This window comes from Ochotona curzoniae, unplaced genomic scaffold (assembly GCF_017591425.1).
Source record: "Ochotona curzoniae isolate NIBS_2020 unplaced genomic scaffold, NIBS_Ocur_1.0 contig_2692, whole genome shotgun sequence".
NCBI classification, from domain to species: domain Eukaryota; kingdom Metazoa; phylum Chordata; class Mammalia; order Lagomorpha; family Ochotonidae; genus Ochotona; species Ochotona curzoniae.
This window is the reverse complement of record NW_024465556.1, coordinates 15,190,124-15,212,738: the sequence shown is the minus strand read 5'-3', so window position 1 is coordinate 15,212,738 and position 22,615 is coordinate 15,190,124. Positions and strand designations below refer to the sequence as shown.

Sequence of the window (22,615 nt, the reverse complement as noted above, 5' to 3'; positions counted from 1 at the left end):
ACCTGCAGGAACACAGTTGTCTGCATTGAGGGAAATGGTTGCAATAAAAGAATTGGTTGTAAGAAAGACACTGGATCTTTTATTTTTTTTTTCTTTGCTTTTCTTTTTTCTTTAAAAAACAAAACAAAACAAAACAAAACCCTCCCCCAAAAAAGCCTGAAGCAAAACCTTCTGGGAGTAGTTACAGAGGGTGGCGGGTGGATGGGGAGGTGTGTGGGGGGGTGGATACCAGCCAGGAGCCTTTCCCAGCCTGGTCACCTTCACGCCCTCATCCCTTGAACCAAGAAGGAGCAGGAGATCCAAGAATCTCGATGCATTTTCATGTGAGTGTGTGTAAAAGTCAATGCTAGAAATCTAAAATGAGATTTTTTTTTTCTTAAAAAGTTCTAAAACAACAGGAAGAAAACATAGGGATCCTAGCCCATGTGGAGAGCTGCTTAGCTAGGGACTGAGAATAGAAAATGTGGCTTGCTGGCTGTCCTTCCAGCTGCCCTCCCCACTTCCGGCACCCTTCCCCTCTCCCTTTTAAAAAATAACCCCCTGCTCTGGCACCCTCAGGCCTCCTGGTACTGCCCAGCTCTGGCAGCCACCCGGCTACTTGGCATCAAGCTTAGCCATCTCCTGCACGTAGATGCCGATGCTCTCGCTGTCAAACAGCAGGAAGTACACGTTCTTGAGCGAGGAAGCGCCCGAGTCATCGAAGTGAGCCGAGATGGCCTTCAGGGTCACCTGGGCTGCCGTCTGTTTGGGGAAGCAGTTTCTGTGCCAAAGCAGAAAAGCAAGGTTAATGTCATTTTAGTCCCTTCTCTCGGCTTGCTTCCTTTTGGTCCTGTTTTCCCTGCACAGGGTTGGGGAGTGGGGCCACCGTGGGCAGGGCTTGGGCAAGTGGGGGATGCTGGTCCCACCCTGGGGTGCAACACTGAGCTGGAGAAATGGAATGACTGTGGCCAAGATAGGCAGTATTCTGGAATCGAGATTTTCAAACAGCTCACAGGTGATGAACAAATTATGAATAGGTCTCAGCATTTTTTTAATGTACCCAAACATATTTCTTTTTATCAGATTTTTTTTTCCCAGAAACTTTTTGAGGTATGTTAGTATTTGAGTCAGTATTACCTGGCTGGAGTTGAGCAGGGCTTTATAATATGTGGGCCTGCTCCCTCTTCCCGCCACCTCTGCTAGCTCCCCTCCCCAGTAAGCAGAGGCCCATGGGCTGCCTCATAAGGTGGTGTGTGCTAACCAGGCCATTTCTTCAAGAATAAGAAGCTTGCCTGCATAGTCCCTCTTGCAAACACCTCGGAGTTCTCTTCTGCTTGCATGGGCAGCTATGGCTCTGAGTAGGCTTAGGCTGGGCTGGGGTGAATTGGCTCAGGGTCTCAGTGCCAGTGAGCTATTGATAGTGCTAAGTCATGGCAGTAGCCTGGGGGACATGGCCACTGGGGTCCCTTGAGACCCTCAGGGTAGATCTTCTCATGCCATGTGTGCTGGGGTGGCAGATACCTGGCAGTGCTGGCTGAGGTTCCTCACAGCAGGAAGTGAGGCCCTGTGAAGGCTTTCCGGAACCTACCTGAGTTACAGAGGGGCCTCTCCTGATGAATGAAAGCAGGAAGTTGCCAGCCTGGGAACATGGAGCCGGAGGGCACACTGCACAGGAGAGCGGGTTCTCCCCACTCATCTGCAGTCTTGCCTTCCCCTGACCCCTTTTAAGCCAGCCCTCAGGGAGAGCTTTTCACTTAGGCTGTGGTGGTCCCTGAGATGGGGGCAGGTGAGCAGGTGAAGGGTGGAGCATGTTCTCTTTATGTGAGAGTCTGTGCTTTCCGCAAGTGAGATTGCTTGCTACCTCTGCTGGTCGCTAGACCATAGGTGGAGCAGCAGTGTTCTGGGACGTGGTGTCTTGCAGTCATGTGTCCTAGACGTAGCCGCAGGTGGACCTGTACGATTTGAGCTCGGGGGCTGCCTTTCTCTCTGCTGCCTCCCACTCCCCACTATCCAGGCTACCTTTCTCCCCAGAGCTTTAATATCCAGGTGGTCATGGGAGACCTGCGCCCCTTGAACTGGTGAGCCTGTTTCTCCACGTGTGGTGAAGGATGGAAACGAGTTTTCCTGTCCCATCCCCTGTTCTAAGCATGCAGCTGCGCGGGCAGTGCTTGGTCAGGACCTCTGGCTTGGATGTGAGTGAATGAGTCTGGGTCGGGTGATGCTCCCCAGGAGAAGGCTGCGGGGAGACAGGAGTCTTACCTGCCACTGGGGAAAGGTGGGAATGCCACGGACTTGAGCTTTTTGTCCTCGGCGGCTGACAGGCAGTTTTTGATGGTCTCTTCTAGCTGTTCTTCACACTTGTCGGAGCCCCACTGCGGGATGTGACAGTGGATGACAAACTTGGCTGCGAGTCCACTGGACTGGCTCACGGCAGCTGGGATGCAGGGAGAGAGAAATGCTGCAGATTATTGCCTTAAGTCGTGGCCCTGTGCTGGGGCTTGGCTGGACCCAAGAGGTCTACTACGTGTTAGCTCCTGGGGGATAAGGAAGTCATGCAGGGCTGGTGACCCTGGAGAGAGAGAAGGTGGGACTGCTGCCTAGCTCCATACTCACCTTCAGCCACTTCCAGAGGGCCCTGGGATTTGCGAAGCTCCTTTACTGTTTCCAAGAACTCTTTTCCCCCAGCCTTTTCCAAGGCTTTACCTGCAAAGGAGAACCATGCATAGCAAACTATTGGGACTGTAATTCCAATGCTATTCTACTGCTTGACATAGTATTAGCAGGCAGAGATGGGATGGCCTGGGCATCCTTAGAAACTGGCTGCCTTGCCAGGAGTCCCCTGTGGCACAGGGCTCTGGGCCTCTGCCCAGCATCCTCCTGTGTATATATTTACTTATTTAAATGCATATTTGTTTATTGGAGCTGGCATTGTGGCACAGCGAGTAAAGCTGATGTCTATGTTGCTGACATTCCAGATGGGTGTGCCAGATCCTGTCCTGGCTGCTCCACTTCCATTCCACCTTCCTGCTAATGCTTCTGGAAAGGCAGTGGGTGATAGCTCAAGTACTTGAGCCGCTGCTAACCCTGCTGGGTTACCAGACTCCTGGCTCTAGTCTGGCCCATCCCTGGCTGTTGTGGCCATTTGGAGAGCAAATAATGGAAGAGCTCTCTCTTTTCTTTTTCTTTTTAAGATTTATTTATTTTTATTGGAAAGTCAGATAAATGGAGAGGAAGAGCTTCCATATGCTGATTTACTCCCTGTGTGGCCGCAACGGCTGGAGTCGAGCCAATCCAAAGCCAGGAGCCAAGAGCTTCTTCTGGGTCTCCCACATGGGTGCGGGGTCCCAAGACTTTGGGATGTCTGTTTTCAGGCAACAGGCAGGGAGTTAGATGGAAAGCAGGGCTGCCGGTACATGAACCAGTGCCCATGTAGGTTCCTGGCAGATGAAAGGCAAGGACTTTTGTCACTCTGCTACTGTGCTGGGTCCCTCTCTCTTTTTCTATTACTTTCCCTTTCAAATAAATAAGTAAAGTTAAAAAAAATGAATTGACATTTATGGAGCTGGAATTTAATGCTGGATATTTGTTGCTATTAATTTTTTTAGATATGATAATGGGATTATGGTTATGGGTTTAAAAATAATCATTACTCAGGGCCTGGCACAATAGTGTAGCACCTAAAGTCCTCGCCTTGAATGTGCCAGGATCCCATATGGCCACCGGTTCTAATCCCAGCAGTCCCGCTTCCCATCCAGCTCCCTGCTTGTGGCCTGGGAAAGCAGTTGAGGATGGCCCAAAACCTTGGAACCCTGCACCTTTGTGGGAGACCCAGAAGAGCTCCTGGCTCCTGGCTTTGGATTAGCTCAGCTCCAGCCGTTGCGGCCACTTAGGGAGTAAACCACTGGATGGAAGATCTTCCTCTCTGTCTCTCCTCCTCTCTGTAAATCTGCCTTTCCAATAAAAATAAATAACTCTTAAAAAAAAATCATTACTGGGGCTAGTGTGATGGCATAGCCAAAATTAAGCCTCCATTAAGTGTTGGCATTCCACATAGGCATTAGTTCGAGCTCTGTAAGCTACACTTCCACTCCAACTCCCTGCTAACGTGCCTAAGAAAGTAGCAAAAGATGGTCCAAGTCCTTGGGCTTTCATCCCCATGGGAGACCCGGAAGAAGTTCCTCACTGCTGGCTTTGGCCTAGCCCCGCCTGGGCCCCTGCCGTCACCAGCAGCCAGAGTTAACCAGAGGATGGAGGACCTCTCTCTCATTGTAAGTCCACCTTTCAAGTCATAACTAAAAATATAATCTTTAAAAATAACTGTTATCTCCTAGGGCTCATTCTGCAGCATCCCCAGGTGAGATGAGGTGATGCCTATGGAGGAGGTGAGAACAGAAGCAAGTGAGATCACCCAGGCACGGATCCTGCTGCATCAGGGTGCATGAGATTCATGACATTCTGTGTGGGCTTTTCTGTAACAACACGTTTGCAGAGGAGCAACCAGGACCTTGGCTGCGTGGGATGACTCGTTTGACTCTCAGAGATGGAGAACAGAGTCGTGATGGACAGACAGGACTGCTACCAATACAGCAGCAGTCCTCAGCTACTGTACTGATGCTGTCATGAGCCAGCATACAGTCTCAGGTGAAGAGTGACGAGCCTCGCATGTGCTGGGTGCTGGGCATTGTGCCCCTGAGAGAGGCACAGGGGAGAGAAGTGCCCAGGGCCACACAGCTAGGGAGGAGGACAGGACACAGACCCGGGTGTACCTGCACCCGCTCTCTGAACTGTCTGGTGGCCTCTCAGCATCTTTCTTTCCCAAGACCCCCCAGGTGCTGGGCTGACTCCACAGTTGGGATATGAACTGGAGTGTTGGTCCAATCCCAAGGCTCCTCCTATTCTTCCAACTGGCGCAGGTTTTATAAGTAAAAGGAATATGGTTATTGCTTTTCTTTCTGATAAAATGCAAATACTGTATAAATGCATGAAGCAAGAGCAGAGCAACTTTAAGTGAGGACTCCTAGGCAGAGGGAGGTGAAGACCATTAGGGGGAGCCCTTCTCCGCCAAGATGAAGGGAGAAGATTCGGTGTTTCTGTAACTCGTGTCCCTGAGGGCCATCCTGGTTTTCATCTAGGCTAAATGCCAGCAGGGAACCCGGAACTCCACAGCCTGGGGCTCCGGTGCAATGGAAGACTGAGCACCTGCTTCAGATCACTGCTTCTTACTAACGCAAGCCCTGAACCTGGCGCCAACTTCTGTTTTTGCTCCCAGTGGACAGATCAGGCACTTTGGTCTTGGGAGTTAAACCATTCAGAATGCAGTCATTGGCAATGCTCCTGACAGCTCCTCCCATGGCTCCTGCGACAGGTGGTGAAGCACTGGTAGGAGCAGCTCCATGTGCATAACCTCAGAGACAACCTGATTTTTCTCTATGTACATATCCTTTTAAGATTATCGATGTGTTTGAGAGAGAATGAGAGACAGAAAGCAAGAGTTCCCACCCGCTGCTTCACTATCCAATGCCTGCAATGGCTAGGACTGGGGCTGTGTAAGGCCAAAAGCTACAGTCCAATCCAGGTCTCCCAGTCGGGTGTGGCAGGGACCCAACTTACTTGTCACTGCTGCCTCCAGGGTCTGCAATAGCAGATTAAAAATCAAACCCAGGTAATATGATGTGGAATATGGGCATCTTAATCAGGCTGCCCAGCATTTTCTTTCTAATAATATCCTTGATATTAAAATATATGTGAAGTTTCAACCAAAACATATATATAGCACGGTGGCCTAGCGGCTAAAGTCCTCGCCTTGAATGTGCTGGGATCCCATATGGACGCCGGTTCTAATCCCAGCAGCCCCACTTCCCATCCAGCTCCCTCCTTGTGGACTGGGAAAGCAGTCTAGGACAGCCCAAAGCCTTGGGACCCTGCACCTGCGTGGGAGACCTGGAGGAGCTCCTGGCTTCGGGTGGGCACAGCACCGGCTGTTGTGATCACTTGGCCAGTGAATCACTGGACGGAAGATCTTCCTCTCTGTCTCTCCTCCCCTCTGTGTTTCTGACTTTGCAATAAAAAATAAATAAATCTTTTTTAAAAATTAAAAGTAAATCTTTAAAAAAATATATTTAAATACAGCAGCACTACTCATGGCAGATCAAACTGGAAGCTACTCAAAGACCATCAGTGACAGAATAGATCAATAAACGAGTCCATTCACACAGCCTCACACTCCACAGCAAAGAAAACGAATCGACACAACCACCTCCAGCACCACAGAGGGTTTCACAGATATGGAGAGGGGAGCCCATGCTGAAGATTTCATTCAAACACAAAAGAACCTGCCAGTACTGGTTCTTCAAGGGTACTGAGACGGGGCACAGTACCCTTGGAGGGGAGCAAGTTGACGCTCTGTCCTGGGTGCAAGCAAGGGTTTGCCTCTTGACCCAGGCCCGGGGGGTTCCCTTAGAGAACAATCCGTCAGACTGCGCACTAACGAGATGCTTTTATATAATGCGTCAACAAAGCTGTCGGAAAACATGTGCCAGATTTTAAAAAGCAAGTCTATCTCTAGTGGTGTTCTCCAGTGGCTGGTGGCAGGGGAGTTTCACAGGAGACCCAGATGGCAATGACCAACCTCCCAGGGACACACCCTAAGGCCGGGCTCTTTCCTGGACCCCCAGCAGAGCCCGGCCCTTACCTATCTCTTCCTTGAGGTCGATTTCGGCTGTGGTAGGGTGGACGATGCCCTCCACTCTCATGGAACCGATATGGCTGATGTCGCTCTGGGTCAGGGACAGCTGTATTGGGAAGGAAAGATGGAGGACGCAAGAAGACAAAGCTCCATTGACATCTGGGTGTCTGACTCGCTTCCTCTGAGTTGACCAGGGCACTGGTCTCAACACTGCCAGCCCCTGAATTTTTTCTCTAGGCTCTCCTGAGTTCTGAGTGGGTGGGCTCATCCTCTTCCTGGAAGAGGTATCTCTAGAGATGAGCCTGGGGTTTGCTGCATGTGAGCTGCTCAGTTCCCTGCAGAGACCCCACAGTGGCCCAGAGCTCTAGCTGGCAGGGCAGCACTCAGAAGCCGATCACCTTGCTTGCAAGGACTAGCTTGGGAAATGCCAATGTTCATCATGAAGTGGAAGTAAGGCATTCTCAGTCACCACCCCCCCCCCCAAAGTAAGCAGGAACTTCTGACCCCTGGAGTAAGAGAATGCTACTTATTCCAGGACCGTGAGGGGGCCATGGGGAGCACGCACCACCTTTGTCTCCCCACTTGCTTTCATCAGCAACTCCCCAAGGCTCTGTTCTTGAGAAATGCTCTTCCCCCCTTTGCTTGAATGGAGGTCGACTCCATTGTTAGGGTGGCATAGCGGTACCCAGAGAGGTGAGTAACTGACTAGTGCTGTGTGGCCCTCACAGCCCCAGTTGCCTGGGTAGCTGTAGTCTTTACACTGTGGGGATGAATTTTTGGCATGTCTGGCTGGGCTGCTGTTGTGTTCCTGAGGACTGTTCAAATGTATGACCCCTCCGAGTTTTCTTTCTGCAGCCGGGGAGGGTGGGAAGACTGAGTTACTGGCAAGTAGATCATTGCTGACAGCAGGGATATCCAGAAACATATATTCTTGGCTTATTTCTCAGATAAATTATGTTCCAGTAAGATGGGGCTCTCAGAGAGGTTGTTTGAGAGGGTTAGAGATGGATTCTTTTCCCCCTTTGGGTAGATACAGCAATAACTGAGGCATGACAAATTCCCAGAAAAGCCAGTCATGTCATCCCAGCTGCTGACCAGCAAGAGTCCCTCTGCTTCCCTTTGGCTGATCAAGGGCAGTGAATAATACCAGCCTACTGCTTGTTCACCCTTCAGTATAGACACTGCCCCAGATCCTCAGCTGACAAATGCATAAACCAAGAATAGAATGAAAGTCCTCTTAGGGGAGCAAGGGATGAGGGACGAAGGCGATATAACTGCTTGTAAACAATAGGCGATAACTACATAACCATGTCGCACTGTGGCATATCACGGTCGCCGCATTACCTTCTGTCCCAGGACGAGGCTCTTAGAGGACAAGATGGTGAACCCATCCCCGGGCCCATCCTCTGACGTGGAATTTGAAGTTCCTTCTTTATCACTGTCCTTTGGTTTGGACTGTTGGTAGAAATCAGGAGAACAAAAGAGAAACCATCAGAAAGAAGCAACGTGGCTTAGCTCTTACAGGTGTGGCTGTCATGAGCCTAAACAGGAAAGGTGGCAGATAGGTATTCTGTTTGGCTGTTTCTCTTTGATCTGTATAGTGAGAGTGACAGCGAGAGCATGCAAGACAGAAAGAGAGAATCTTCCATAGTAACTGGAGTAGACCATAAGCCTGGAACTCCGTCTGGGTCTGCTCCATTGGTAGCCGGGATCCAAGCATTTGAGCCATCATCTCCTACCTCCGAGGATGAGCAGTAGCAGGGAGCTGGGTTAGAAGCAGTGCAGGCATGCAACCTCAAGTGCTCAGATACAAGATGTGGCTGTCCCAAACAGTACCTCAGCGCCGGGCCACAGCGCCTGCCTCTATGTCCCACTGTCCCCTGATACAGGGAAGCAAAGCACAGCAGCACGAGGGAAACAAAAGGTTACTGCTAAAAATGAGGGCTGGTAAAGGGGCACACGAGTTGCAATGGTTGAATGTTCCCTCGGAAATTTATGCTAAAATATCACTGCCACTGTGGCAGGACCTTTAAGAGGTGACAGCCCAGGGAAGCCATGAGCATGGGCATGGCTTTGCTCTAAAAGGGGGCTTGCTGTTGCCCCTACCCGCCCTGACTTCTGTTTATACTCCCTTGCCACTCGGTGCCCATGTCACCCGACACAGCAAGAAGGCCTCACCCCAGGGGACCTCTGATGCAGACCCTCCCAGCCTCCAGACCTGATCTTTGCAGAAAACACAGGCTCAGCTATCCTCACAGATCAGCAGAAAACGGACCCACACAGCCCTGGACGCAGGTGCGTGCTTCCCGCCCTTCCCGGTGCCTGCAGCTTATGCTGACAAGTAGCAGAGAAAGCGAGGTTATGGACAGGGCAATGCTCTTCCCTCATCTCCTCTGGGTTTTCCCTGAGGCACAGGGGAGTGGAGTGAACTCTCACGTGATGTTTCATGTTACCACACAGGTCTGGGGAATGAAAATGTCACAGTGTGTACAGCAGCTGTCTGTGCAGTCAGGGCAATTCTGTCTGTGCTGTTGGCTGCTCCTGAAGCCTTGAAATGTGACTTCTCAATGGGTAACTGCATTGACTTTTCATTCAAATGCCCATGGCCATGTGTGACTACTGGTGCTTGATGAACGTATCACTCCACAGGTGGTTCTCTGCATTGCAAGTGTCCCAGGCACCGGGAAGTCCTCTAGCTAAACACGGACCAGGGAGACCAGGGCTTGTCAAATACGTAACATGGAGCTCCCCAGAGAACCAAGAAGCAGGGTTCTAGACTCTTGTCTGGTGAACCCTTTGGGTTTGGAAATCTCAGACGTTGAGTGGCACTTTGGGCTCTAATCTCAAAGGCCCTGCCTCTGTTACGTACACTCCCGCCCTCCCTGCCCTGCCCCAAGCTGCACGGCCTTGCGTCTTGCAGGGATGACACTGGCTCTCTCCATATCGTCACCTGGCTAAGCTTTGCTCTTCCTCTGTGGGTTCCAGCTACTGTGACAAAGTGTCAGAGATGTAAGTCTGTCTGGGACATCCTGAGACCTAGGCAGGTGCTGGCAGAGTTTTGCTGGCGCCCCTAAGCAGTGTGCTCCCCAGGAGGCAGAAGGTCTGGCTCTATTCCTGCTTCTGAGGGATCTGTTCTTAGGGCTTAATCCCTGTCCCCACACCTCGCCTCCCAACGCCAGTCCCTGGGCTGCGGTGTTAGTAACATGAATTATTTTTTGTGGTGAATGCAAAGCATCGGAGCACAGCAGTGGGTGCGTGGCGTGGGTGTGCAGCTGAAACTCACCTTTTTGGACGTGCGTGGTTTGGCGGCCTTGGATTTCTTGCCGCCCTTCTTGCCAGACGAGGCCTTCCTTCCTCTTTTCTCTGGGGGTGGGGAGAGGATGGTTTCCGACTTGCCTTTGGTCCCTCGCTTTTTGGCCAGCAGTTCGGGGTGAATTCTGGGCAGGACCCCTCCACTGGCAATGGTTACCCCCTTCAGCAGCTGAAGAGAGAATAGAGTAAACTCAGAGTGTGTTGCTTCTGGAAATTTTTTTTAAAAGGTTTATTTATATTTATTGGAAGGGCAGATTTACAGATAGAGAGAGAGAGAGAGCGATCTATCCGCTGGTTCACTCCCCAAATGGCCACAACAACCAAAGCTGAGCTGATCTGATTGAAACCAGGAGTCTCCTCTGAGTCTCCCACAAGGTTACAGGGGCCCAAGGATTTGGGCTATCCTCCACCGCTTTTCCAGGTCATAAGCAGGGAGTTGGAGACGAAGTGGAGCAGCCGAGACTAGAGCAGACACCCATACAGGACACCAGCACAGCAAGGCGGAGGAGTAGCCAGCTCCCACTTCTGGAATTGTTGCAGGTCTGTCGATGAAACAAGCCATTTAGCTAGCTTCCTGCTTTGGCCTGTAGAGTGCTTCTTTGTAGGAATTGAAGCACCCCACAATCTCATAAAGAAAGCAAAACAAAACAAAGCAAAATAAAACTGTGACACAAGTTGAACTGGGGATGTTGCCTAGAGCTCTGGCATTCCAGACGCAACAGAGTCCGAATAACTTCATAGGGAGGGGGCCTCAGCTGGACAGAATCAGGCTCACAGGTCAGGGCCTGAGCAGAGTGAGGCAGGAATCCCCACTCTTAACCATACACACCCCAGTCCGTGCATGTTTAGTTGTAAATGATCGCCATGTAGGACTGAATGAGTATATCGTGCAAGCCTTGGAGCAGCACCATTCTAAGAATGACATTTGTCCACAAATGTCAGTTTTTTGTCAGTTACCTGTTTGTGAACACAGGAGTTTAGAACTGGTGAGTAAAAGTCTAGAAACATCTACAGCCAATTGCTTCCTGCTTCCTGCACATCCTGGGAGGCTGCAGGTGCCTGGGTCCCTGCCTCCCATGGGGGAGACACACACTGGAATCCTGGATCCTGGCTTAGGGCTAGTCCAGCCCTGAGTGTTGCAGACATTTGTGGAGGGAACCAGTGAATGGAAAATCTTTGTCTTGCTTTCAAATTAAAAAAAAAAAAAAGAATAATTAAAACAAGAACAGCAACTTAGAAAGAAAATAGTTATTGAATAGCTATTGAATTTGATAACAAAATTTAGGGTTTGTAGCTTATATGTCATTGGATTTCTTTTTTTAGTAATTAATTTCCAACACAGTTTTTGACATTGGTTTATAATGGATTGGCAAGATTGGCAATAGCAGCTTTTTCACTACTGTTTGGGATGGGTGAGAGTAAGGAGGGAGACTACAGGGTGCACGGAACCTACAGGCAGAGCCTGAAACTGAACAGCAGACGCAGTGCGCATTTTGCTCAGGTCCAGCCTGAATGTCTTGGTGTGAACATGACCATTGCTGGGATGGTTGGTGGACAACCGTGTCCACCTGCAGTGCTGTGCTTGGCAAGCCCATCCCGTGGCCAGCTCGAGCCTCCAGCCGTACCTGGTTGAGCTCCTCATCATTGGCCACGGCCAGTAGGATGTGTCTCGGTGCTATCCTGGCCTTCTTGTTGTCCCTTGCTGCGTTCCCGGCCAGCTCCAAGATCTCCGCTGAAACAACAAGGGAGCGTTAGCGGGGAACCACAGAGTGGAATCGGAGCTCGTTAGATGTGGTCTTTGAGTTTGACCTCATTTATTCATGCACAAGTTTAACCCTTGGATCTGGAAAGTTGTCAGATTTGATATGGGATACTAGAGCAAAGTCTTCTTGTCCCTGCTGTCCATACTCTCTCTTCCTTAATAGATGGGTTTGACACTTTTGACTGAACCCACAGCCACAGGAACAGAGGCCATATTCCCCACAGTCCCTTGTTAATAATCCTTTGTTAATAAGTGTGGTCATGTGACTCCATTCTGGCCAATAGAAGGCAGGCAGTTGTGTGGGGAGAATTATCCATGAAGGGTTGTGTCTTCTTCCCTTTCTGTTGGTGGATGGAGGACCCAACAAGCTGGCATTTGGGCAGCCATCTTTGACCAAGAAGAAGCTGTGGAAGAGAGCAGTAAGAGGGAGGGAACTGAATTCCACTACCAATCTGGTCTGACTTTTCATATGAGAGTGCAGTAAGCTCTCTTGTTTAAACCAACATTAGCAGAAGTAAATCCTGACCATACAGAATCTTAGCCCAGGCCCTGCCTTGTTCAGTCTACAGAGAGCAAGGCCAGCTGTGGAGAGAATAGAGATGTGGGTAAAAGCTCTCACTGGGATTCCACTGGAATCTCCTGCAGACTATCCCTGGATCGTCCTCTGGATGCCCCGGGTTCCTCATATCCCAAGCAAGAACATGCCCACAAGACCAGGGGGCTCCCAAATGCCCTTCAGGACACAAGCACAGCCCTGGCTTGGATGAGCAAACATGAAAACGTCGGTGAAAATGAATGTTCTCTATAGCAGTTTCACAGGCTGTCAACATATTGGGTCCAAGTCACAAAAGCCTGTAAAATTGGTTTAGACTCTGGACACATGTTTCCGTTTCCTCCTCTGTCTCATTTTGTTATTTTTCCTGCTCTCTCTACTTTGGAAGGATGTTCTGCTAGATTAAATTTATGTGCCTTCAAAGTATGAATGAGCCCTTAAAGAAAAATTCCTTTCCCTTGGAAATCTGCTCCTCTGTGTTGCTTCCCTGATAATGGGGGTGGGGGCAGTATGAGTGTGTGTGAGTGTGTGTGTGTGTGTGGATGTGTTGGGATCTGCCAGTACAATGCATAAATACTAAAATAAACAGGCAACTCTGTAGGAGTCTTTACAATCAACCTCATTTCAAATAAAATAGCCCATGAAATTGCCATCATTCACGAAATCGATGGCAATAATAAAAACTTGGCATAAGTATGCCATATTAACTAAGCAAATGTGATTAACGAAAAATTAGAATAAAATAAACATTAGAGTTAAATATTTATACGGCATTTCCATAATGAAAAGTGCTAAATCACTGCAGATTCATTCTCATGTCTTCTCAGATGATTAAGCAACAACTATTGTGTTCACCAACAATTCGTTTCTACATGCTCATGTTTTCTGAATCAAAAACTGGGACACTGCTATTTGAGAGCTCTGAACACACAAGATGGGACAAGGGGACAGGGGACTTGAAGTTGATATCTTAATAGGTCATGTGTTTGGCTACATTCTGGTTGTTGCCCCTCCTTTTTCTGTCTTACAAATGATAGTCATTAGTACCAGCGCTGTAGTATAGTCAGTTAAACCTCTACCTGTGGTGCCAGGAACTCACGTGGGCACCAGTTTGAGTCTCGGCTGCTCTGCTTCCCATTCAGGTCCCTGCTGATGTGCCTGGGAAGGCAATGAAAGAATGCTCACGTCCTTGGGCCCTTGCATCCACGTGGGAGTCCCAAGATCTGCCTTTCAGATAAAAATAAGCAAATCTTTTATTTTTAAAAGACTTATTTATTTTTAATGGAAACAGAGATCTACAGAGTCACAAAGAGTCACTTACCAAATGGCTACAACAGCCACAGTTTAGCTGGTCCTAAGCCAGGGTTTTTTTCGGGGTCTCCCATGTGCGTGGAACGTGGGCCATTCTCTACTGCATTCCTAGGTTATAATCAGGGAGCTGTTTAAGAAGTGGAGTGGCTGGGTTATGAACTGGTGTCCATGTGGATGCTGGTGCCACAGGTAGAAGCTTAGCTTACTATGCTGGGCATAACGGGTGCCAGTTCGAGTGCTGGCTGCTCCATTTTCAATCCAACTCCCTGCTAATGGACCTGGGAAATCACCAGAGGATGGCCTAAGTTCTTGGGCTCCTGCACTAACATGTGGGACTTTGAAGAAGCTCCTGGCTCCTGGCTTCGGTTTGCCTCAGTACTGGCCCTTGTGGGTATTTGGCCATTGAGTCAGTGGATGAAAAATTTCTGTCTCTGTATTTCTTTGTAGTTCTGCCTTTTAAATAAGTAAATCTTCCTCTTCTTCTTCTTCTTCTCCTCCTCCTCCTCCTTCTTTTAAGATAAAAACTTGCTAATAACACAGCAGAAAATCTACAGCACATACTTCCTGTGTCCTGAATGTTTAGTTTCGACATCCTTGGTACACGGACACCACCATTTAAAGCCTGAAATAGTGTTAATTATCAATAGTGATCTCAAATGGCACTGTGGCAAGGGACATTCTCATGAATTACAAAAGTTTGCCTTAGTGGGGAGGGGTGTCCTCTCTCTCTCTCCATGGGTACAAGATGAAAGTGGAAACATCTCTCCCACACTTCCCCTTTCTGCCCACTGCATCCCTGAAAGTGTTTATGTGATTTCCTCATCCTTCAAATAAACTTAACAAAAAAGTTTGCTTCATTCCTCCGTGATTTTATTAATCCCGGGGTCTAAAGCATCCTGACGTTGGCAATCAATGGGAAGTTGGATTCACGCTGCTGCACACATAGGATTCCCTGCACATCGCAAAGGAAGATTGTTACTTGCCAAGTGATTGAGACTTCCAGGCAAGTCCGCAGACGTCTACAGCACCTCCAGAGGTCCTGGAAGTCTCAGCTTCACAAGGGCAACTTTGCGGAGCACAGCTGAGTCTGCCTGTTACCTGTTGCAAATTCAAGGTCTGTTCCAAAGCAGGCACCTGTCAAGATTGATCTCATGAATGAGAATGACATGTGGAGTGTGGCAGAAGGCTCCACACTGCAAATCCCTATACATATCTTCTTCGAAAGCCACCCAAACAAGAAGCACCCATTACACTTAATCCACTTGGGGTGGGGGGGCTGGCTATCTCTGGATTAAAATTCTTTATCTCATTAAAATGCAAATGCAGCTGAAAATATACTACCTTATGGGAATTAGTCACTTATACTTTGTCCTGAATGAGTTTATCAACTTAGTGGAAGGTGAGAACAAATGACTGCTATGTACCCTGTGTTTTCCAGACTTTGGCTCTCTTTATTAAGCTGAAGGAGCCATCTCTGAAATTGCCTGAAGCTCAAAGAGACCGAAGAAACACAGCAGTTAAATGCTGATGATGCTGGACATGAAAGCCAGGGCTCTCCACTCCATACTGAGCGGGGCAAAGGAGACGACATGGAGGGTAGGCCTGGGGCTCCCACGACAGACTCCACCTCTTTCAGGTGACCCGGATCTGCTACATGCTGGAACCAACCTGGGGGAGGATGGTGACTGGCCATGTTGTCCATCTCGCCTTCTTACAGTTCACATCAACCCATCACAGGCATGTTAAGTAGGGTGCAGGAGGACCGAGAGGGACTGGAATCACGAGTGTATAGAGATGGGGAAGATGGCTCTTGCAAGATGTCATTTATTATCACCTTATTTAAGAACAGATCTGCTGGCTTACTCCCAAAATGCCTGTAGCAGCTGATGCTGGTCCAGGCTAAAGCCAGGAGCTGGGCACTTCATCCAGGTTCCCCATGTAGATGGCAGGGATCCATGTGCCCGAGCCATCACCTGCTGCCTCCCATAGTCAATGTTAACAGGAAGTTGGTTCAGAAGCAGCCGAACTGGGACCTGACAGGCACTCAGGTATGGGATGTGCCATACCAAGCGGCAACCTGACTGCTGAGCGAAACATCTGCCCAGGAGATGACTCCTGAGACAGGCAGGAGGGCAGAGGAGCCTGGGAAGTGTGCCGCTTGGATCAGGGAGATTATTATATACATGTCAGGAAAAGTATCCCTGACATCATCAAGTCTAGATTCTGTTTAACTACAAGAGAATAACAAAAAGCTAGATAGAAAGTCACTTGAATATGTAAATGGGGACAGGCAAGTTTAACCTAGTGGGTAAGACACCTGCTCCCACATCAGAGTCCCTGGGTTCAAGTCCCAGTCCCTGCTCCCGACTCCCGCTGCCGGTTGAAGTGTGTGCTGGGAGGCAGTAGATGAGGGTCAAGTAACTGAGTCTCTGCCCCCATGTGGGAGACCAGGATGGAGTTCCTGGCTCCCAGCTTCAGCTCAGCCTGCTCTTGGCTGGTGTGGACACCAGGGGAGTGAATCAACAAGTAGGAGTTCTCTTTTCTCTCTGCTTCTCAAGTAAACAAATGCAAAACAAAAGGAAAAGGAAAACTCTTCTCTTTCAGTTAAAAAAGACAAATATGGAAATACCTGTGTGCCCACAGTAGCTGGTCAGAGCGAGTGAGGGCAGCATACTGGTGTTGTGGAACAGTAGGCACACACCAGGAGTAAGCTGGGGTTGGAACCCCTTTACAGAATGAATATAACGCCCTCACCCCCAATAGTGAGATGCATCTGCTAGTGGACCACAGGTCCTTCCTGGGCCCTCCTCTTGGTCTTGGCCGCACAGGCCAGATGACAGCCACCATCCCCACAGCAGGCTGGGCTGGCCCATGTGGGGCTGCCTTACCTGCCAGGTACTCGATGACGGCGGCCATATAGACGGGTGCTCCCACGCTAATCCGGTACTTGAAAGTCCCTTTCTTCAGGTAGCGCATCAGCCTCCCGACGGGGAAAATGACTCCCGCCCTGGCTGAACGGGACAGCTTGGACATTTTCTTCTTTCCACTCCGGCCCGACATCGTGCCTCACTTTCTCTCTCAGCTTGCTGACACGCGGCCCTCCTGGTAAGAACACAGTGCTGAAAAGGAAGAAAAGCAGAGTTGAGGCAGGGTGGCAGGCAAGCACCTTGGACACAGGGTATTGAGGTGACACACATGATAGCCACCACAGGGAGCTGGGCATCTTCCAGGGGCACCGGCAAACCACCATCAAGCATCCCTTCCACTGCAAGCCAGTTCGACTCCATGAGGATGGGTCAAAGAAGCTGTTGCTCAAGAGAGAAATGGGTAATGACAAGATGGAGAATGTGAAGAGAAACACGAGGGACGAGCTTACTCATAAAATGCATGCCTACCAGGAAACAGACACAAAACTGAGATTGACTTCATCAGGGTGAGAACCCCATTTCCTAATGGGTCTGACAGCTCCAGAGTGATGAGGGATGTAACACCATGAAGTTAGCCACAGACTCCATTCCCACCATTCCTGTCTCCAAGGTGAAGGAGGCCACTGTGGGACGTTCTGTTACATCCTGCCCATACATGGCTTTTAAAGACTCAGATGCACTACATCTCTGCTTGGATATCGATCAAGGTCAAGTACAACCAGGAGTGGGGGTGCGGCTAAGCTCCCACACCGAAGCACCTGGATTTGACCTCGGGATCCAGTTCCTGAGCAGCTTGCTGTTAAGGCTGATGCTGGGAGAGACAGCAGTTATCTTTAAGTGATTCTTCCTGTCCCCTCATGGGGAAGCCCTGAGTGTGTTCCTGGCTCCCAGCTGTGGTCCCTGGCCAGTGTGGGTATTTGGGAAGTGACAAGGAGATGGGCGTGCTCTCTCCGTCTCTCTGTCTTGTCTCTGTACCTTGATCTCTCTCTCTCTCTTTCATTTTATTGTTATTTTATGATACGGTTCCATAGGCTGTTACCCCCCCCCACAATGATTTCCCCTTTTATTACAACAGTATAGTTCTTCATATACTTTGATTTCTCTTTAAAAAATGACACAAAAGATAGAATGTTACCTTTTTGGTGGTGGCATAGAATAACATCACTGTGTTTAAATTTCCACATTTCTGCTTCTGCCTTCTGAGGCTGTTCCCTGTCTTAACTTCACACCCAGACACATCGCCTTGTAGTAAGCAAGTAACTTTACTCGGAGTTAATCCATCAGTAAGTATAGAAAGACTTCAAAAATTGCGAAAAATGCTATTATGAGATAAGTTTATGTTGGTGCAAGGAGACCGTTGAAATCTAGTCTTTTTCATAGTATATATAAAAAAATCTATGCATAGATTGAAAAAAATGTTTTGCCCCAAATTAAACTTGTCTCTCTTTTTAAAGATTTATTTTTTTAAACCTTTGTCAGTTAAAGATAATTACTATTGTTAAATATTGATCTTCCATTCACTGTTTCACTCCTCAAATGGCCATAATAGCTGGAGCTAAGCCGACCCGAAGCCAGGAGCCAGAAGCTTCTTCCAGGCCTCCCACGTGGGTGCAGGGTCCCAAGGCCTTGGGCCATCTTCCACCATTTTCCCAGGCTATACACAGGCAGCTGGAAGGGAAGTGGAACAGCTGGGGCACAAACTGGCACCCTCATGGGATGTTGGAACTTGCAAGGTGAGGAGTTTGCTATTAAGCCATCGTGCCATGCTCTAAATGTCTTAGTTCCATTTCCCAGGTTTTCTAAGGCATCCCAGTGTGGAGTGTCTGCTGTTGGTCTCTACTGCCCCTGGGGACAGGGGACACTCACTGTGATGTTGAATGGCCCTGTCCCTGCACTGCATGTTTGCTGGTGGGGTGCTGCTCTTCAAAAACGGAGGTGGTCCTTGGCAGAGCAAACGGCACCCAGGACTGGAGTAGAAGGCCGGGGTGCAGCCCCACTGCTGTGTAGCATGTTATACAAGCTCCGCCTGTTGCACATCACGTACTCTGGCCTAGGCCTCATCTGCAAAGCAGGGAAGGTGGCTAATTGATTCTCAAGGTCCTTGGGGTCTTAATCACACTAATTTTCCTGAAATGTACTTCCAAATGGGTTTGCAAAAGAAGCTTAGTCTCTTTAAAAAATCAGTTCTAGAGAGTCAAGAGCCTAGGCAGGTCCACAAGGATGTATTAGTGACTCCACTAAGCCAATTATGTGCTTTTTTTTTTTTTCCAGTGATGGGTAGGTGGAGGGGGATTAGAAGTCTGGTTGTCAAGGAAACTGCATGAAAAGCCCACGACTAGGTGGACATGGCTGATGGATATGGTGTGTGGTGGGTGGATAAGGTCATAGTGTCTCCTTACCCTTCTCCCACCAGAGAAGGACGCACAAAGAACAAATGTCATGGGGGTGGGAACATCCCTCCCATACCCAGGTGCACACCCACAGCACATGCAGGCACACACACCTGCCTTCAACCAAAACAGGGTACGACTGGGGGTCAGGATAAAGCCGCTTGGGATCTTCTCCAATATACAAGCCACAGGGAGTCACAAATTGTCCTAAAAATAGGAAATTTGGGTGAGTAACGGAAGAAAAGCAAATAACATGAGGGGTACTGGTGCCTAGAACATCATGAGGGCATTGTGCCAAGGGGGGACCGGGTAGAGACACACTTTTATGCAAATGGCAAACAGGTATAGGGATCACCCAAGGACTTTATGGCAAGACCTTCTGTGGCTTCCAGACTCCCCTCCAGGTTAGAGCTTTGGCCAGGGCTCAGGGATGCTGCTCCAGGGGAAGACAACTAACCTAGGAGTGTGTTTGAGTGGGCCTGGCGAGCACGCTGTGTGTCTGGGGACCATCGCTTCAGGCAGCACACTGGCTGGAAGCAGCCGGACACTTGACTTCCTCAAGAGTCAGATCACAGCCAGTAATCCCCAGAAGATACTGTCCTGCCCACAGTATCCACAGAGGGAGGGAAGCGCTGTCTGTCGGACCCACGCGCGACAGAAGACCCTACTTTCCAAGAGCAGCCCCCTCTCTCCCCGCCCCAAGCCTGTGCTGGCTCCACCTAGCGTTAGATGAACGCTGTAGCCTCTAGCTTCCTGTGCCAGTGTGGAGTCTTGGGAAGGCAGGGGTTAAAAGCTTGCCGGTTTCTTATCCACATTCTGAGAAAAGAAACCTCTCCACAAGCAAATACATTTCCATCCCCTGAATGCTGAAATGTGTATGCGTGTTAACCTGTTTGATCGGGGCGGGGCTGATGTCTGTTTGCAAGTTTGAAGTATGGCTGGAAGATGCACTTAGCACCCTCACACTCATTCCTTCTCCAGGCTACCCTTAGAGAACTAGAACAAGCCCAGATCTGCATCACAGGAGAAAGTTCTAGGCAGAGAGAATCAGAGCTGCTAGTTCAAGGGCAGGCCGCACAGCAGTGGCAGGCGTGCTGCGGAGGAGGGTGTATTGTGTCTCTGTTGTTTTAGGATTTATTCTTAGGATCAGGCTTCAAGCCCATAAAGACACTGACGAGTTAGATTTTATAGATAACACAGGGTAAATATTAAATTACAGCAGTGACTCAGACATGGGTGATAAACTCACACCACCCTATCCAAATAACTACTGTATTTCACTGGTTTTACGATGCACTTAAAAAAAAATTTTTACTATCTCTGGAAATTGGTATACATCTTACAGTCAATGGCACCATGTACTCAATGAAAGACAGCTTTATGGGGTATTATCGAACAAGAAGCCACTTTACATGTTATGGAATAGCCATGGCCCTTGACCTCAAATATTTTCCAGTAGTGTTGTATTGGAAAATAAACACACCATAATGGTCATAATAATTCAAAATTAAGTTTGAAAGAGATGTGAGAGTCATGGTTCCCAAACTGGGCACCAAGGCATCCTGGGGCACAGCCACTTTTTAAGTGTTTAAGCTTTCACAACAAATACGGGGTCCCCGGACTTCTACTGGACCCCAACTCCCAGCCTATGCTGGCTCATGGTTCCAAACGATTTCACTACATTCCGCTTGATGAGGCTGCATCTTTGCAAAGCTGGGTTTTTGGGAGGTGCTGCGATTAAAAGCAAACAGTGGGTGCGAATCAACATGGAACAGAGAATGGGAGTGTCTGAGTCCCAGCAGGTGTGCACATCTTACCTGTAACTCAGTGTGATAACTTGAGTGGCATGCAAATATTCTGTTTGCTTTCAGTTCACGTGTATTCGTTTTTCAAACTGCAAACTAAATACATATGAAGTTCATACTTATGAAGTTGCTCGGACCTTTAGTAAACAGGACCCAATGAACATCTCTTCTGGCCTTACGACACGTAGGACACATGACTGAAACAAACAGGGACTGTGAACTGACCAGGTTTGGGGATGTACATCAGAACACGCCTCTGTAAGTGCAAACACAGACTATATCCTGCTCAAGGTCTCCTTGAAGCCAGGAAAAGAAGAGTTGAGATTCTTTTAAACATCTGAGATGATTATACTGTTAAGTACTTGCACAGAGTCAAGGAAGGGGTCAAGTGAAGGTGGTCATCTCCTATGCCCCTCCTTCCACCCCCAGGGCCATTTCCAGAGGCGAGCTCACGTGCTGAGCCTGACTGCTCCAGACCCCCGGGTATGAACCTCCGCAAGACCCTTGTTCCTTTTAGGTGAGGAGGTCTTGTTCCGTCTTGCCTGTCTAGAAGGACGGGAGGAAGAGAACTTCGCTGCTCCTTCCTTTTCTCACTGGTGACAGTTAAAGCTTCACTTTTATTCCTCCCTCCGATTGCCTCAGAAACTTTAAATAACATGATAGTCTTTATTCCTGCCTCCTCCAATTTGGGCAACATCATTCATGGCACCATCACATAGGATGAAAATGAGTGTGTAGATTTCACCCCAATCCTTTGCCCCTGGCTTCGCACCCCTGCTTTTACCACCCATACTTTTAATTGTCTCAGCTCATAGCACTTTACGTTTTGCTCCATCATTAGAACTTTTTGTCTTCAGGAATATTTTGAGAATGTGAGGAAATCCCCAGGCTTGTTCTGCCTGTATGCACGTGAGCACCCAGGTCCTTGCATGCCCCCGCCGATGTCATCCTCCAAGCCCCCTGTAAGCCAGCACTCCGTGGTCCCCATGAGCATGCCTCTGGGCTGCACCCAATGGTGTCTGAGAGGGGTTGGGCCCAATGGTGTCTGAGAGGGGTTGGGCCCAAGCGGGCTGCCTGAGCGGGACCGGGCCTGCAGTGCCAATCCATGATTGGTTCTTGTTGTATGTGGTTGCTGGGGTCTGCGAAGCAGCCAGAACGCAGAATGAGCACATACAGGGACACAGCCTCTGTGATCACCTGATTCATCACCTGATCAGTACACAGTCGTGTCCTGAGGATGTTTCTGTTGCAAGATATCTTACTGGGTATACATGGTTGGTCCACCTAACACCAAACTCACGGCCAGCAGGACCATACGCATGCCTGAAGGGCATTTATCCAACACCTGTGCTTTCTCCATATGTTGTCCCTCATCCTTGCATGTGAGAGCATCAGGCAGCACCTCATGGTGTTGGTGAGCCACTTTAAACAGCAAGCGCCAACAAAGACATAACAAAACATACAGCATGGCAACGATTGTAAAGAGCGTAGGGGGAGGGCTGAAGCAAGCAGGGAGAGCATGCCTAGTTCACTGTGTGTTTGAACTGTGCACGTGAGGCAACGCATGTGGTTTGATGCTCTGTGCATGCCTTTGAGGGACCACCCAAAGTCCCCGGATATTGATTTGGGGGTTACAAATGAATTGTAGCCAGTAGGAAAATGAGCAGATATGGAATTCAGATAAATGAGGAGCAACTGCACTTTTTTTTGGTGGTTGTTGTTCTTGTTGAACAAACTAAAATGAACCTTTACTAAATCTTCCAAATCACTCAGCCTCTGTTCTGCTGTTCTCCATGGGGGTTGCGATCTCCCAGGGGACACCGTTCCTGAACCCCCTGACCTCCAGCTACAGTCTGGGCAGGAGTGGTTCTTCCCAGAGTCATCCTGCAAC

General features: G+C 49.0%; 1 protein-coding gene across 1 annotated transcript in view; it reads right to left on the bottom strand.

Annotated features, from left to right (window-relative positions):
* Positions 1 to 502: 502 nt before the first annotated feature.
* Positions 503 to 22,615, bottom strand: part of LOC121153498 (core histone macro-H2A.2) — a 33,178-nt gene continuing 11,065 nt past the window's right edge. Inside the window, exons 2-9 of the mRNA XM_040976081.1 lie at positions 16,491 to 16,721; positions 11,602 to 11,708; positions 9,948 to 10,145; positions 8,009 to 8,119; positions 6,671 to 6,770; positions 2,593 to 2,682; positions 2,239 to 2,413; positions 503 to 760 (exon numbers count right to left, since the gene is read on the bottom strand). Of these exons, the coding sequence (XP_040832015.1) occupies positions 595 to 760; positions 2,239 to 2,413; positions 2,593 to 2,682; positions 6,671 to 6,770; positions 8,009 to 8,119; positions 9,948 to 10,145; positions 11,602 to 11,708; positions 16,491 to 16,662 (1,119 nt within the window). The 5' untranslated portion in view covers positions 16,663 to 16,721 and the 3' untranslated portion in view covers positions 503 to 594. The remainder of the gene's footprint in view (positions 761 to 2,238; positions 2,414 to 2,592; positions 2,683 to 6,670; positions 6,771 to 8,008; positions 8,120 to 9,947; positions 10,146 to 11,601; positions 11,709 to 16,490; positions 16,722 to 22,615) is intronic.